The sequence below is a fragment of the Toxorhynchites rutilus genome, chromosome 2, assembly GCF_029784135.1.
Source record: "Toxorhynchites rutilus septentrionalis strain SRP chromosome 2, ASM2978413v1, whole genome shotgun sequence".
Lineage (NCBI taxonomy): Eukaryota > Metazoa > Arthropoda > Insecta > Diptera > Culicidae > Toxorhynchites > Toxorhynchites rutilus.
In genome coordinates, this window is record NC_073745.1 from 281,757,169 (window position 1) to 281,769,687 (window position 12,519).

Below are 12,519 nucleotides of genomic sequence, written 5' to 3' on the forward strand. Positions count from 1 at the left end.
GGTCAAGTCGATTTTTCGGTGAATCGCGACGTGGCGGTGGTGATGGACGACGAGACCCATCTCACCCTGGATGGCAATGACTGGCAGGGCACTTCGTATTTTACTTCCACCACGAAGGAAGTGAGCTCCGAAGTGAAGTTTATTTCACACACCAAGTTCCCCAAGAAAGTGCTGTTGTGGCTGACAATCAGCGAGAAGGGGACGTCAAAGCCGCTCTTCCGCTCCGGATTCGCCGTGAATGGGGAATTTTATAGTATGAGGTGCTTGCCGGAAGTTGCGTCGTTCATCAAGAAATATCATAAGGGCGAAGACGCGGTGTTCTGGTCGGATCTGGCGTCGACCCACTACTCGAAGCGATCGTTAGAGAAGATGGAGCGGCTGAATATTGATGTGGTACCGAAGTCGGCGAACCCGCTCAACGTCCCCCAGCTGCGTCCCATCGAGAATTTTCGAAGCGTAAGATCTACTTCAACAATTTTGTCGCGAAAACTGAGAAGGAGTTGATAAATAAAACTCAAAAACATGCCTACATGCATGTTTTATTCCGCAATGGCGAATGTTCCGGTTGACTGCCGGAAGGTCGCTCGCAAGGGCGTAGAATTTGTTTGCAAGTTAGCTAATATAATTACCTTCAGTGGGACTACTATTACTATTTACCAAACTTAATTATCTGTCTTTGTTTTTTTATCAACATCCGAAAAAAGTCCATTTTTTTAATGCAAACCCTATTTGGACATTTTAAAGCGAAAACTATCTCCAAAACTATCTTCCAACAAGACGGAGATCCGAAGCAAACCTCCGCAGTCGTTCAAGAAGTATCAAGTTTATGGAGTGGACAGCACAGTCTTCCGACCTAAATTCGATCGAGCACCTCTGGTCAATTTTAAAAATTAAGCTCTAGAAGCAAAAATCAACAAGCATCCAGCAATTGCGGCAGGTAATCTCAACTGAATGGGATAACATCACCCCGGAAACAACTGCTAAGCTTATTGAGTCGAAGCCATGACGATGCCGAGTAGTTATTAAAGCCAAATGTGGCTTCATGAAGTACTAAAACTATGTGAGCCAGAGGGGTGGATATACTTTTTTTGCGTTATTTGCGTTTGCGTTTAATTTTTTTTAATATCATGTCTCAAATGCAAGAGAATTTGTTTTTTATTTTGAACTTGCATGAATTGGATTTGTTTTTACATGAATAATAATAAAATGAACTAAAATTTACCTTGTTTTATTTTACTGTGGGTTTTTTTAGAAGAAATCTAATTTTCCACGCTTTCTTTAACGCTCATGAACTTTTCATCCATATTTTTTATTCTGTGAATGTATTCAATTTAACCGAAAATCTCCACCACATATTCTTCCAGGCACATGAGCTGTTTCTCGCTTTGTAATTGCGAATAATATGAAATTTCCGATATTGTGTGCGCTGACTGTAATAGTTACGTTAGCTGAGAATAGAATGCGACCCCGCCAATTCTATCTCGCACATGATGAAGCCATGATCATGCGCACATTGATGGCGGAATGAACATTGCGAGCGTAATCCGCTGAATCTCTTCGCCTCTCACCAGTCATAGTATACAAAACAACCTGTTTAGATCTCAGCACTGCTTAGTATATAGTCGTGTGTTGTTTCTGTTGGTTCTTATATCATTACATTCTATCTGCAGCGTAATAATTAATAATCTCGGGAAATATTTAGGAACGTTTTTCGGCACACACATGGTTATTACTATGAACATACTAGATTTACCGGAAGAGGTCAGCCTTAGATACAAACCCCTGCGTAGCTTCAGAATACTACAGTGTTGTTTTTCAGATCCAGCTGCAAATATTGGATTTTTTGGATTTTGGAAATCGCCTCGCTGCGTCCAAGGTTTGTCGTTTGTGGAATGAGCTTGCATTCTGCGGTCAGTTTATGAACCGAATCTGTCTACATTTGAACATCAGTGAAGGCAGCTTAGATCGGACTATGGACAATCTTGAAAGCAATGGTAGACCCTACCGTCGGATCGTGATAAATTTCAACAACACCGTCTTCCCAACGATTGACAGAATAGCATTGATTCTCGGAGCCATCGATAGCATTGCAAGTTTAGTGTTGACGGGGATCAAATATATTGAACCGTGTCAACTTCTGTCGCTACTATCAAACACCCCTAATTTAAACCAGTTATGTTTATCGGATGATGACGACAATTTTCCTGAAAGTTACGTTAGCAATACACCTTGGTACGAATGTTTCTCATACTCACCACCCATCTTCCTACCGATTGTTCAGAGGCTTCAATTAGTGTTCCCAAAGATTTACAAACCTACGCTTGAATCACTGCCAAACATATTCCCAAATCTCGAACAGCTTGAGCTTACGACGAACAGCAGCTCAATCATCACTGTATGCCATGCTTATCGAAATCAATTGGAGCGTTTATCAATCCTTTCGCCACAAAGGGATTTCTTCATTTTATTCTGTGAAATGGAGTTTCGAAAAATTTCTCAGCTCCATTTCGATCAATTCGAATTACACGATCAGTTGATAGTGGAGAAGTGCACACGATTCTTTCTAAATCCTAATCATCGCACAAACCTAGAGCAGCTTATCTTCCACCCCCGATTCATGATTCGTACCGCGATTTTCACAACGATCTGTCGCAACTGTTCGGTGTTACAAGAGTTGGAACTCAGCCTGGACTACATGAATGGCGATGCGCTCAAAGAGATCATCAATTTAAAAATGCTACAAGTACCGCGAAATATGATATTCAACGAACCTCACACAACCACAATCTGTTTGTTTCAGAATTTATCCCTCTATGGGACAGCTTATTTCCACGAAACTCCCCGTTGTTTGCAAACAATCAGCTGCTTGAAGAGAGTCAAGATCAGCGCTAGCAGGTTCCCCATCAGTCTACTCGAGTTTATCGCCGATATTGCGCCCAAATTGGAAACTCTTGCGCTGGAGGATATTCAGGAACCGGAAGCGATATTTCAAATTATGCCCGGAATCGTTGGCAGCCTTCAACACCTAGAGATGAGCTTTTCGGACTCATTTGAAACACCGGTAGGAGCGGTGGCGAATTCTGTGTTTCTCCAGCTGGATAATAAATGTTGACTTTTTTTTAGTCATCTTGTCGTCCGTCGGGATTTCTGAAAAGCATGGCGAGTCTGCAAACGTACCGCTTGCGAAGGGTGATAATCGGTCATGGAATTCAGGGTTGGCTTCAGGATGCACCCAACTTGAGGAGTGTTTCGCTGGACAATTGCAGAACACTGAACGACACGCATCTTGTGATACTAACTACCAACTGTCCCAAGTTGAGACAGCTCACACTGAAGAGGTGTGGTCAGGTCACAGCAACGGGAGTCGCACAATTCAGTTCTCGGGTCCCTTTGTGTAGTATTAGTTGTGAATTAAATTAGATTGTGTTCAGAACGATGGTTGAACCAATTTAATCTATTGTTGTCTTATGACTATAATATATAATATAATAAGTGATAGGGAGTGTTACTGTCAATCGCACTGTGTTCAAAAAGACGTTTAGGCCCAAAAGTAAGTATCCTAGCAGATCGTTCAGTATAGAAGATGTTACGCTTATACACAAGAAGTTAATGTGATATTCCTCAGAAAAAGAGACAATTTGTATTGAATCGCAATTTACCAATGACTTTTTTGGCAGACTTATCTCACTTCTTAACTAGGCGAACCTAGCCAGAATTTTCACCTGCCCCCGGGCTTCTGAATGCCAAAGGGGGACTAGGCTCTGCGGAATGCACGTATCTGCATGCTCGTGCTGTTTTAGTCCTGACCGAGGAATTGTCGGACAATCGCGCAGGTGCTAAGGATGACCGACTTTTGGATGCCGGCCAATTCCTTCTCGATGTTCAACACCTTTAGCGCTTCCAGAAGTGTCTTCGGGATAATTCCAGTTCCAGAGAGAACGACTGGAACAATTCTTGGGACCTCCCTTAGCCCCCACAGTTCCTTGAGCTCCACGGCCAATGGTCGGTACTTGCAGATTTTGCGACCATGGGTCTCCTCCAGATTCTGGTTCAGTGGAATAGCGACATCGATGATGGTGACTTTGCGGTCGCTCTTGTCGTAAACCATTATATCTGGGCGGTTGTGGTGGATCGAGAGGTCGGTCAGAACAGTGCGATCCCAGTACAGCTTGAAACGGTCATTTTCCAGGACAGGTGCAGGCAAGTACCGGTAGTTTGGTACGTTGTCTTCCAGTAGAGCACATTGGAGCGCCAGTTGTCGATGAACAATACGGGCCACGTTGTTGTGGCGCTCGGTGTAGGCTGCGTTGGCCAAAACGGGACAGCCTCCCATAATGTGCTCTATGTTTTCACCTGGTTGATGGCACATCCGGCAAATGTCATCAACGTCTTGATGCCAGACGTACCGCCTGCAGTTTCTCGTCGGCATTATCCTGTCCTGGATGGCTATCATGTCGGCTTCTACTACTGAAGAGAGTTCACCACGCGTTAGCCACAGATTAGATGCGGCCTTGTCGACGTGTGGCCGGTCCAGTTGATGGGGGTGGGCACCATGCACTGCCTTCTGCTTCCAAGCTGCAATCTTCTCCTCCACTGTCTGCAGATTGCAGTTGAGTTGGTACTCCGCTTGCGCCAAGTGCAGAGCGCTGTATCCTCTGTCGGCGGCGCAGACAGCCCGGTATAGCGCGTTTTGGTTGGCGCGTTCTGCGAAGTACTCGCGCAGTTGTCGTACCTGGGCAACACACAGTGCAGATATGTCGACTATTCCAAGTCCCCCTTCTTTGCGTGGCAGTGAAACTCTCTCCAGTGCCGATTGAGGATGGTGCATTCCGGCCTCTTTAAATGCTTTCCTCATCCTCCTCTCAAGGTCCTCTAGGTCAGTTTTGCTCCATTTGACTACACCAAAACTGAAGGTCAGCAGGGGAACCGCGAATGTGTTGATCGCGCGTACCTTGTTCCCCGCGTTGAGGAAAGTCCTCAGGACACAGTTCACTCGACTCAAGAACTTGTCTCGCAGCTCCGTCTTGATGTCGGAGTGGCGAATCCCGGTGAGCTGTCGGAATCCAAGATATTTATAGGATTCGCCACGAACCATGTCTCTTATAAACTCGCCGTCATAGACCTCGTAGCCTCCGGATTCGGTAAGTTGTCCTTTCAGCAGGTGGACACAGCGACACTTGTCGAGGCCGAACTCCATACAGATGTCCCTGCTTATGTCTTCGACAACCCGGATAGCTACACCTAGACGCTGACGTGAATCAGCGTAGACCTTGAGATCGTCCATGTAAAAGGTATGGGTCACTTCTTCGTGGGCGCCGTCGCCATACCTTATTTTATAGCCATGACCGTTTCTATTGAGCGTCCTACTGAGGGGGTTCAGTGCCAGACAAAACCAAAGCGGGCTGAAAGAGTCGCCTTGGAATATCCCCCTCTTTATCTGCAGCGTTCTAGACTGCAACACATTTTCCCCATCACTGAGGTGCAGAGACGTACTCCACTGCCTCATCGCATGCTGCAGGAACCTAACGACGACGGGATCAATTTTGTAGAGCTCCAATACCCGGACGAGAAACGAGTGAGGTATGGAGTCATAAGCCTTCCTGTAATCGATGTAGGCCATACTTAGGTTCCGCTGGTTATATACCGCCTGGCCGACTATGGCTGCGTCGATGATGGCCTGGTCTTTGCAGCCATGCGTATTTTTCCTGCATCCTTTCTGCTCTTCTGCGATGATGTGATGCTGTTCGCAGTGAGCAGAAACTTTGGCGGTAATTATGCTGCTCAGTATTTTGTACAGACTCGATAGGCACGTTATCGGTCTGTACTTTGATGGGTTCAATGTGTTGCTGTCTTTCGGGAGGAGGAAGGTGACGCCACGGGTGGCGAATTCAGGAAGGTTGTGTGGGTCACGTAGCACCTTGTTGAAGCACTCAGCTATCTTTGGATGTGCGACGGTCAGCTTCTTGTGCCAAAAGTTCTGGACACCATCGGGGCCCGGTGCTGCCCAGTTCCTCAGGTACCGCGAGGCTTCGCGGACATCGTTCTCTCCGACGATGATAGCTGGCATCTCTCCAATTTCACCACAACTCTCCTCCTCCCGTCTTAACCACATTTGCCCGTCGCGATGTTCTACTGGGGTCTCCCAAATACCAGCCCAGAAGTTCGTCACATCGCTAATATCTGGCAAACCTTCGCGGTAGTCGGGCTTCTCGTCGCTAATGTGGTCGTAGAACGCCTTTTCGTTATCTCTGAACATCCGATTTTGTTCCTGGCGCTTTGCAGAGTCAGAGTAACGTTTCAGCCGTTTAGTTAGGACGCTCAATTGCTGTACCAGTGTGTCGAGTTTTTCCGTCAGCTGGTGAGCTCCCAGCTGGCGAAGTTCAGTAGGCCGCACGATCACAGCAACTTGGCGACATAATTTCGCCGATCTGCTGCCTCTTTTGTACGCCATCAGTCTTCCAATTGCGGCGCGCTTGTTTAGGATCCGTTGCTCCAATCTCCTTCGCCATGGAGGCTCACGCCTTTCACGGAGATGTTGGAGCAGTCCGCCTCTTGGCCTAATACGGTATCCTAAACTTTTGGCGGTCGCCACAGCAGCACAGTAAACTTTCAGTTGCAGCTCCTCCATGTTCTCAGCATCAACCAAGTGCAGCGGAAGAACGTGCTCGTTCATGAGCTTTACTGCACTTGTCAGCCTGCGGGAATGCTGCAACTTCGGGATCCTGGGGCGCGACAAAGGGTCCGTGTCGCGGAACTGTGAGATCGCCTCGTCGTAATGGAAGACCAGATCGCGTAGTAGTTGTTGATCTGGCTGTGGATCTTCCGGCTCAGGGGGTTGTTGTACTGTGGCCTCCACTGTTGCTGATTCGCGTGCCCCACGAATTGCTCAGCCGTACTGAACTTCGTCTCGACACATCGCTTGCTCTGCTTGTTCTGGAGCTTAGTTCTCTCTGCACCTGCTGCTTGATCTCGTCGACTTGCGTTTGGGAGAGCATATTGTTGCGTACAATCGCTCTACGCCTCGCGTTCATCGCGTTTTGGTCAAGCCTCCCGACGAACTCTGGATACGCTTCCTCGAACATTGCGAGTATTCGAGGGCGACCGCTCATGTCCGTCTCCAAAGCAGTGCAGATGTAATAGGCGCGGATCACGAATTCATTCATTTCATGTGTCCACATGATCCGTCGCCTAGTAGTACCCACAAGTGTGGACGACTGTCGTCTGACAGTCGCAACACGCCTCGTAGGCGCAGCGTTTCGTTGGTGATGTCGATGGCTGCTGTTTCCGTGTGGCGGTAGCTCTTCGGGTTGAACCCGGCTGGTGGCCCGCTCTTGCACATCGCCCTCCAGCCGCTGGCCGCTCGCTCTTACGCCCGTTCCAGGACCAGCTCCAGTTCGGGGACCCTCCTCGGGCGATCGCATTCTGAGTATTCTTCGTGAACGTAGCTCCATTTTCTGGGTGTATCTCCTTTGCCCGGGAGACAGCGGGTTGGCAAGGCCTCCATGACCCGGGAGGCCTTCCCCGGGAGAGATATAGCGCTCTGACTCGCTCGCACCCCCTCACTTAGCCACTTTCGACACCCGTTCTCGGAGCCAAGACCAGGTGTGTGTTTCCAGTTCACGCCCGATCTAAAAATGTCGTCATATGATCTTCGTGGAGGCGTGAGATAGGAACATTTGAGACCAACAGGTAGGCTCCTACCCTAGTGTTGATCCCCATTTGAGAACCTTTTTTTTTTTTTTTTTTTTTTTTTTTTTTCTTTATTTTTGAGACTTTCAGCCTCCTGGGCTGGTTCGTCTCAGTTACCAATGACTTGTTTTACCCTAGGATTGTTCTTGTAGGGGAACTGGGAGTAAGCCCGGCCCCATAAGGGAAAGTAACACTGTACATGTTAGTATTTATTATTTTAAACGTTTCAAATCAAATCTAACCCACCGTGATTCGTCAAATGTTAAAATATTAATCAGAGCAAAGGCAAGTGCCGATGATGTGCAACCGGATGTAATTTTTCGGTAGTGGAATTTAAGCTTTTATTGTTGAACGAGGTTTCAGGTTTTTTGTTCGTTGTTCTACAGTTGCAATAGATTAAAAGAAATTGTCTTTTTAAAAAATGTGTGCTATTGACTGTCACCATTTGAGTGGAGTAAGTCTGGCATGATTTCCGGTTAGTCGAAGGTTATTGGGACATATTTTCCATCTATTTCAGATGCCTCGCAGCTCCCAAGGAAATCGAATCGTGAGAGTTGGTCTCAGGAGAATCTCACTCTTGCAAAAGAGGCTATCGCCGGTGGACTTTTTGTCAAACGTGCTTCCAAGGATCACGTTTTGTGAAAGGTGGTAAGTTCGAAGCTAGGACCTAGATTCCATCGTACTACTAATTGAATTGTGTTCAGCTGGTATCAAGTATATTTAATGACAAATTGGGGGTGTCGGTTTCACCAGCACTGGTTGGTGAATACTGTTTTTATATCAGCCTTGAAAAGTGACTATTACTTGCGAAATTGTCGTTTAAAAGCACTGATCTAGACAATAATTCTGTAAGGGAAACATAACAATATGCGCCCTCAGATCTCACAAAACAATACTTTCCCATATGGGGCCGGGCTTACTCCCAGTTCCCCTACAAGAACAATCCTAATAATCTTACAAATAGAATTCATGTCAGCACTTATGCAACAAAAGATAAAATTACAATTGCTGGCTGCTTCATTCTTTTTATTGCCGTTCTGTTAAATAAGAATGTCCATCTAATTCGGTGCATTTTTTTTTTCATTTCGCAATTTGTAGTAGGAACTTTCGCTAAACCGACATATGTTTAGTTCATAACCCAATATCGATGTCGAATGCAATTTACATCAATAACGTATCCATTGAAAAAATAAAAACAAAATGCAAAATATAATTCAATGAACCAAATTTTCCTTAAATTCTACGATTATTTGGGTCTTGTACAAGAATGCATCGACGCCCTTATGAGTTAATTTGCAACAGCCTTGGCGAAAACTTCGAAACAACCATGTCCGATACTCTGTTTGTACTGTCAGTTTCTCCCCAGAACGCGAAGAAGTTGGACATCGTGAGGCACTTCGTGTCCGCCGGATATAACCAATCCGACATTTACAACATCCTCTTCCTTCGGGAGAATGACGAGAGTGTCGAAAGAAAGCCTGGCTCTGGTATTCCGACAGTGCTACGCAACCGTAAAGTGCAACAGAAGCTGAAGAGGGAGACTGAGAGCAAGGGAGTCTCATCGTCTCGCGACTTGAATAAGTACATGGAGCAATTCCATGCCAAATCAGCCGACCACTGACTCGACCCTCTCCGATTTTCGACGTAGAACTACGTCTTTCTTTAATACAGTCAACGTTAATAACAAAGGGGAATATTTTCCTAGAGCAACAAACAGGAAGGGAGCCGAAGAGGAATGTTTGCGCTAGGATATTAATACTGGGTCTCTGCTAAGGCGTTGGACGGTGCGACGCATGTTCTGCCCCAGATCAACGTTTCGTTTGTTCCAGGCTGAAAAACCTGAATTCACGATGCTACATGAAGAACTGAAAGATTTTTATTTGATCATTCGCACTAATATCTGCGAGGAAACTTCCGTTGTTTCAATGTACAATTGATATGAAGATCATTTGAGGCGACCCAAGCCGCCAAGATGACGCGATCCGAGTCCACCGCCGACCCACCGTCGGAAGCGGCGGTGTCTCGCACGCACACCTGGGTTGTACTGATTGCCCGGTTAGTTTTAAACATAGGATACGATCCTTTAGCAAGGCATACATTTGCCCGTGGAGTAACGTTTGCCTGGTTAATTTTTGTTTTGAAGTACAATACGACGCCACAATATTTCTAGCCTAAAGGGTGTGTCACATCAAATTGCATCACGGAAAAAACGCTGTAGAAATTTAATTTTTAGGAATTATATCTTCAGCTTTCGCTTATAATCAGATAAGAGTGTATAGATCACGTTGGCCATGCTTCACTGTCAATTTTTCGTAAATTTGGAAAAATGTCGTCGAACGAAAAAGAGCGTTGTGAATTAATCTTGTTGTCACATCGGGACATCGGTAAGATGCTGGGAATCGTCCAATCCATGGTCAGCAGAGTACTAAAACGATACTTCGAGAACCTAACCATCGACCGGAAGGTGAAGAACGGCAAAAATGGATGCTCCGTCAGTGAAAAAGATCACAAGCGCGTAGTTAAGCAGTTTAGACGTGATCCGAGAAGTTCGGTCCGGGATGTCGCCAATAAGCTGAATTTGTCAAGTTCATTCGTCCAGCGGACCAAGCAGCGGGAGGGCCTTTGTACATACAAGGTTCAGAAGGCTCCTAACCGCGACGAAAGGCAAAACATGGTGGGGAAGACGCGAGCCCGGAAGCTGTACACCGAAATGCTGACGAAGCCGCATTGCCTGGTAATGGACGACGAAACCTACGTCAAAGCGGACTTTCGTCAGCTGCCGGGCCTGTTGTTCTTCTCCGCAGAGGACAAATTCAGCGTTCCGGAGGAGATTCGCAAACAGAAACTCCAAGTTTGTCAAAAAGTACATGGTGTGGCAAGCGATCTGCTCTTGCGGTAAGCGGAACGTCCCCTTCGTGATGACCGGCACGGTAAACGGGCAGGTTTACCTTAGGGAGTGCCTACAGAAGCGCTTACTACCACTATTGAAGCAGCACGAGGGCCCGACCATCTTCTGGCCGGATCTCGCTTCGTGCCACTATTCAAAGGACGTGTTGGAGTGGTACGAAGCCAACGGGGTCACCTTCGTGCCAAAGGAAATGAACCCGCCCAACGCGCCGGAGCTTCGCCCAATAGAGAAGTATTGGGCGATTATGAAGCAAGCCCTCCGGAAGAACCCAAAAGTTGTCAAATCGGAGGCGGACTTCAAGAGAAAATGGATTTCTATTTAAAAAAACTACAACCTGACGTTGTACAGAACCTTATGGACGGGGTAAAGAGGAAAGTGCGAGCATACGGGCTTGGGCTCGAAGTAATAAAAAGAAAATGCCAAAAGTTGTTTAATAGTTTTTATTTTACTGTCCAAAATTTTCAAAAGGATCGGTCTACTGGGCGAATTTCTACAGCGTTTTTTCCGTGATGCAATTTGATGTGACACACCCTTTACTACACTTTTTCTCAGTGGTTGTTTCTGTTGCAGTCGTTTTTGCAGCGATTTATTCCGGACACCATTTTTCAATTACAGACCAGTACATAGATATGAGGGAAGCTGAATAATTAGTGGACAATGTGCAACTGGATGAACTTCTAACAGAAGAAACATTGAACCCTCCCTATGTTGCCGTGTATACTGGCAGCTCACGATAAAAGTAAGCCACACGCTACTCCTGCAGTGGCCACATGCAAGTCCTGGGATATGTTGTATAGAGTAGTAGAACCTGCGGATAAGTTGATTGAAATGACGAAGCGCCAAAAACTTGAGGAAAGGAAACGAAAAACTGAGTTGAACGGAGAAAAAGAAATCCAAACATTAGCTAAATTAATGAAGCAGAAAGAAAAACTTGAAGAACTGGTAAAGGCAAAAAAGCTGCAAATTCACTAGTTAAGAAAACGAAATTGGTACAAAAGGATAATGACAAAACAAATGAAAATAGGAGATAGGGGCAAATGCTTCAAATATCACAAATGAGGTTGTTGAGAATTATTTCAAGTTAATTAGAAAAAACAAATAGTAAAAATGCTATTACAAGTATACACGTTGTCAATGGTTGTAGAATTATTAAGACATTCGTGTGCAGTACACTTTCAGACAGGGCAAGTCGTTGCTATTTTTGATGTTTGACTATTTTATTGCATTAGTAATTGTACAGGAATATAAATTGAGCTTAGAACCACAAGAAACCGTTATGCAAACTGCGTGTTCGAAATTATATTTTTTTATAAATAGTATCTGAAGATTAATTACAATTCGCTTCAATTGAGAAACATTTTTATTCGATAATTTTTGATGTTTCCAATCAAGAGGTAGCATAGTAGAAAGCTTAAATGCATGTTGAACTGTTTTACTAAAAACATCAACCAATAAATAATGTGCATAAAGTGCAGATCTGTTTTCTGCATCAAATGCCTTAGAAAGGGGAATCAGCGGAATCAGGGATCAACGTATACTTGTATTTTAGATTTCATTCTCTTCTCTTCATCTCACTGACGCATCGTGTGATGCTGACCTATCCCAAGAAGATCTTATTGGTGTTTGTGTTTCTTTTACTCTTCTCGCACAGTTCGCTTTTTCCTCTGGCGACCAGTTTGCCGCGTCGTCCGTATCAAACAATCGCTAGCGGACCACGTGAAGCAATCGTCTGGAGTTTGCCGGCGAGCCCAGCAAAGCATACTTACCTGGCACAGGGGTTACCGTGATCAGAAAGGCGGTTCCCCCAGGGCGAGACTCTTCCATTGCACTTCGGTTGGGTTGACCCCTGCGATTATCCCTCATGTGGATAACTCGTGTGTGAAATTTTTGGTAGCCGGGACGTGCGTACGCGCACATCCCGA

General features: G+C 45.6%; 1 protein-coding gene and 1 non-coding gene across 4 annotated transcripts; both read left to right on the forward strand.

Moving 5' to 3' along the window:
* Positions 1–1,613: 1,613 nt before the first annotated feature.
* On the forward strand, positions 1,614–11,797 carry LOC129770748 (uncharacterized). Of its 3 annotated transcripts, XM_055773785.1 has the most exons (6): positions 1,614–1,761; positions 1,820–2,743; positions 2,801–3,061; positions 3,124–3,550; positions 8,207–8,337; positions 11,213–11,797. In XM_055773785.1, exons 1-4 carry the CDS (start codon positions 1,723–1,725, stop codon positions 3,418–3,420), a joined length of 1,521 nt encoding a protein of 506 aa, XP_055629760.1. In that variant the 5' UTR covers positions 1,614–1,722; the 3' UTR covers positions 3,421–3,550; positions 8,207–8,337; positions 11,213–11,797. The 3 variants fall into 3 exon arrangements, with proteins under 3 accessions (XP_055629760.1, XP_055629761.1, XP_055629759.1); XM_055773786.1 differs by lacking the exon at positions 8,207–8,337 and having other exon boundaries at positions 11,213–11,795; XM_055773784.1 differs by lacking the exon at positions 11,213–11,797 and having other exon boundaries at positions 8,207–9,932.
* Positions 11,798–12,355: 558 nt separating this feature from the next.
* Positions 12,356–12,519, forward strand: LOC129772000 (U1 spliceosomal RNA). The gene has a single exon (XR_008742518.1). It is a non-coding gene; the product is annotated as a U1 spliceosomal RNA (small nuclear RNA).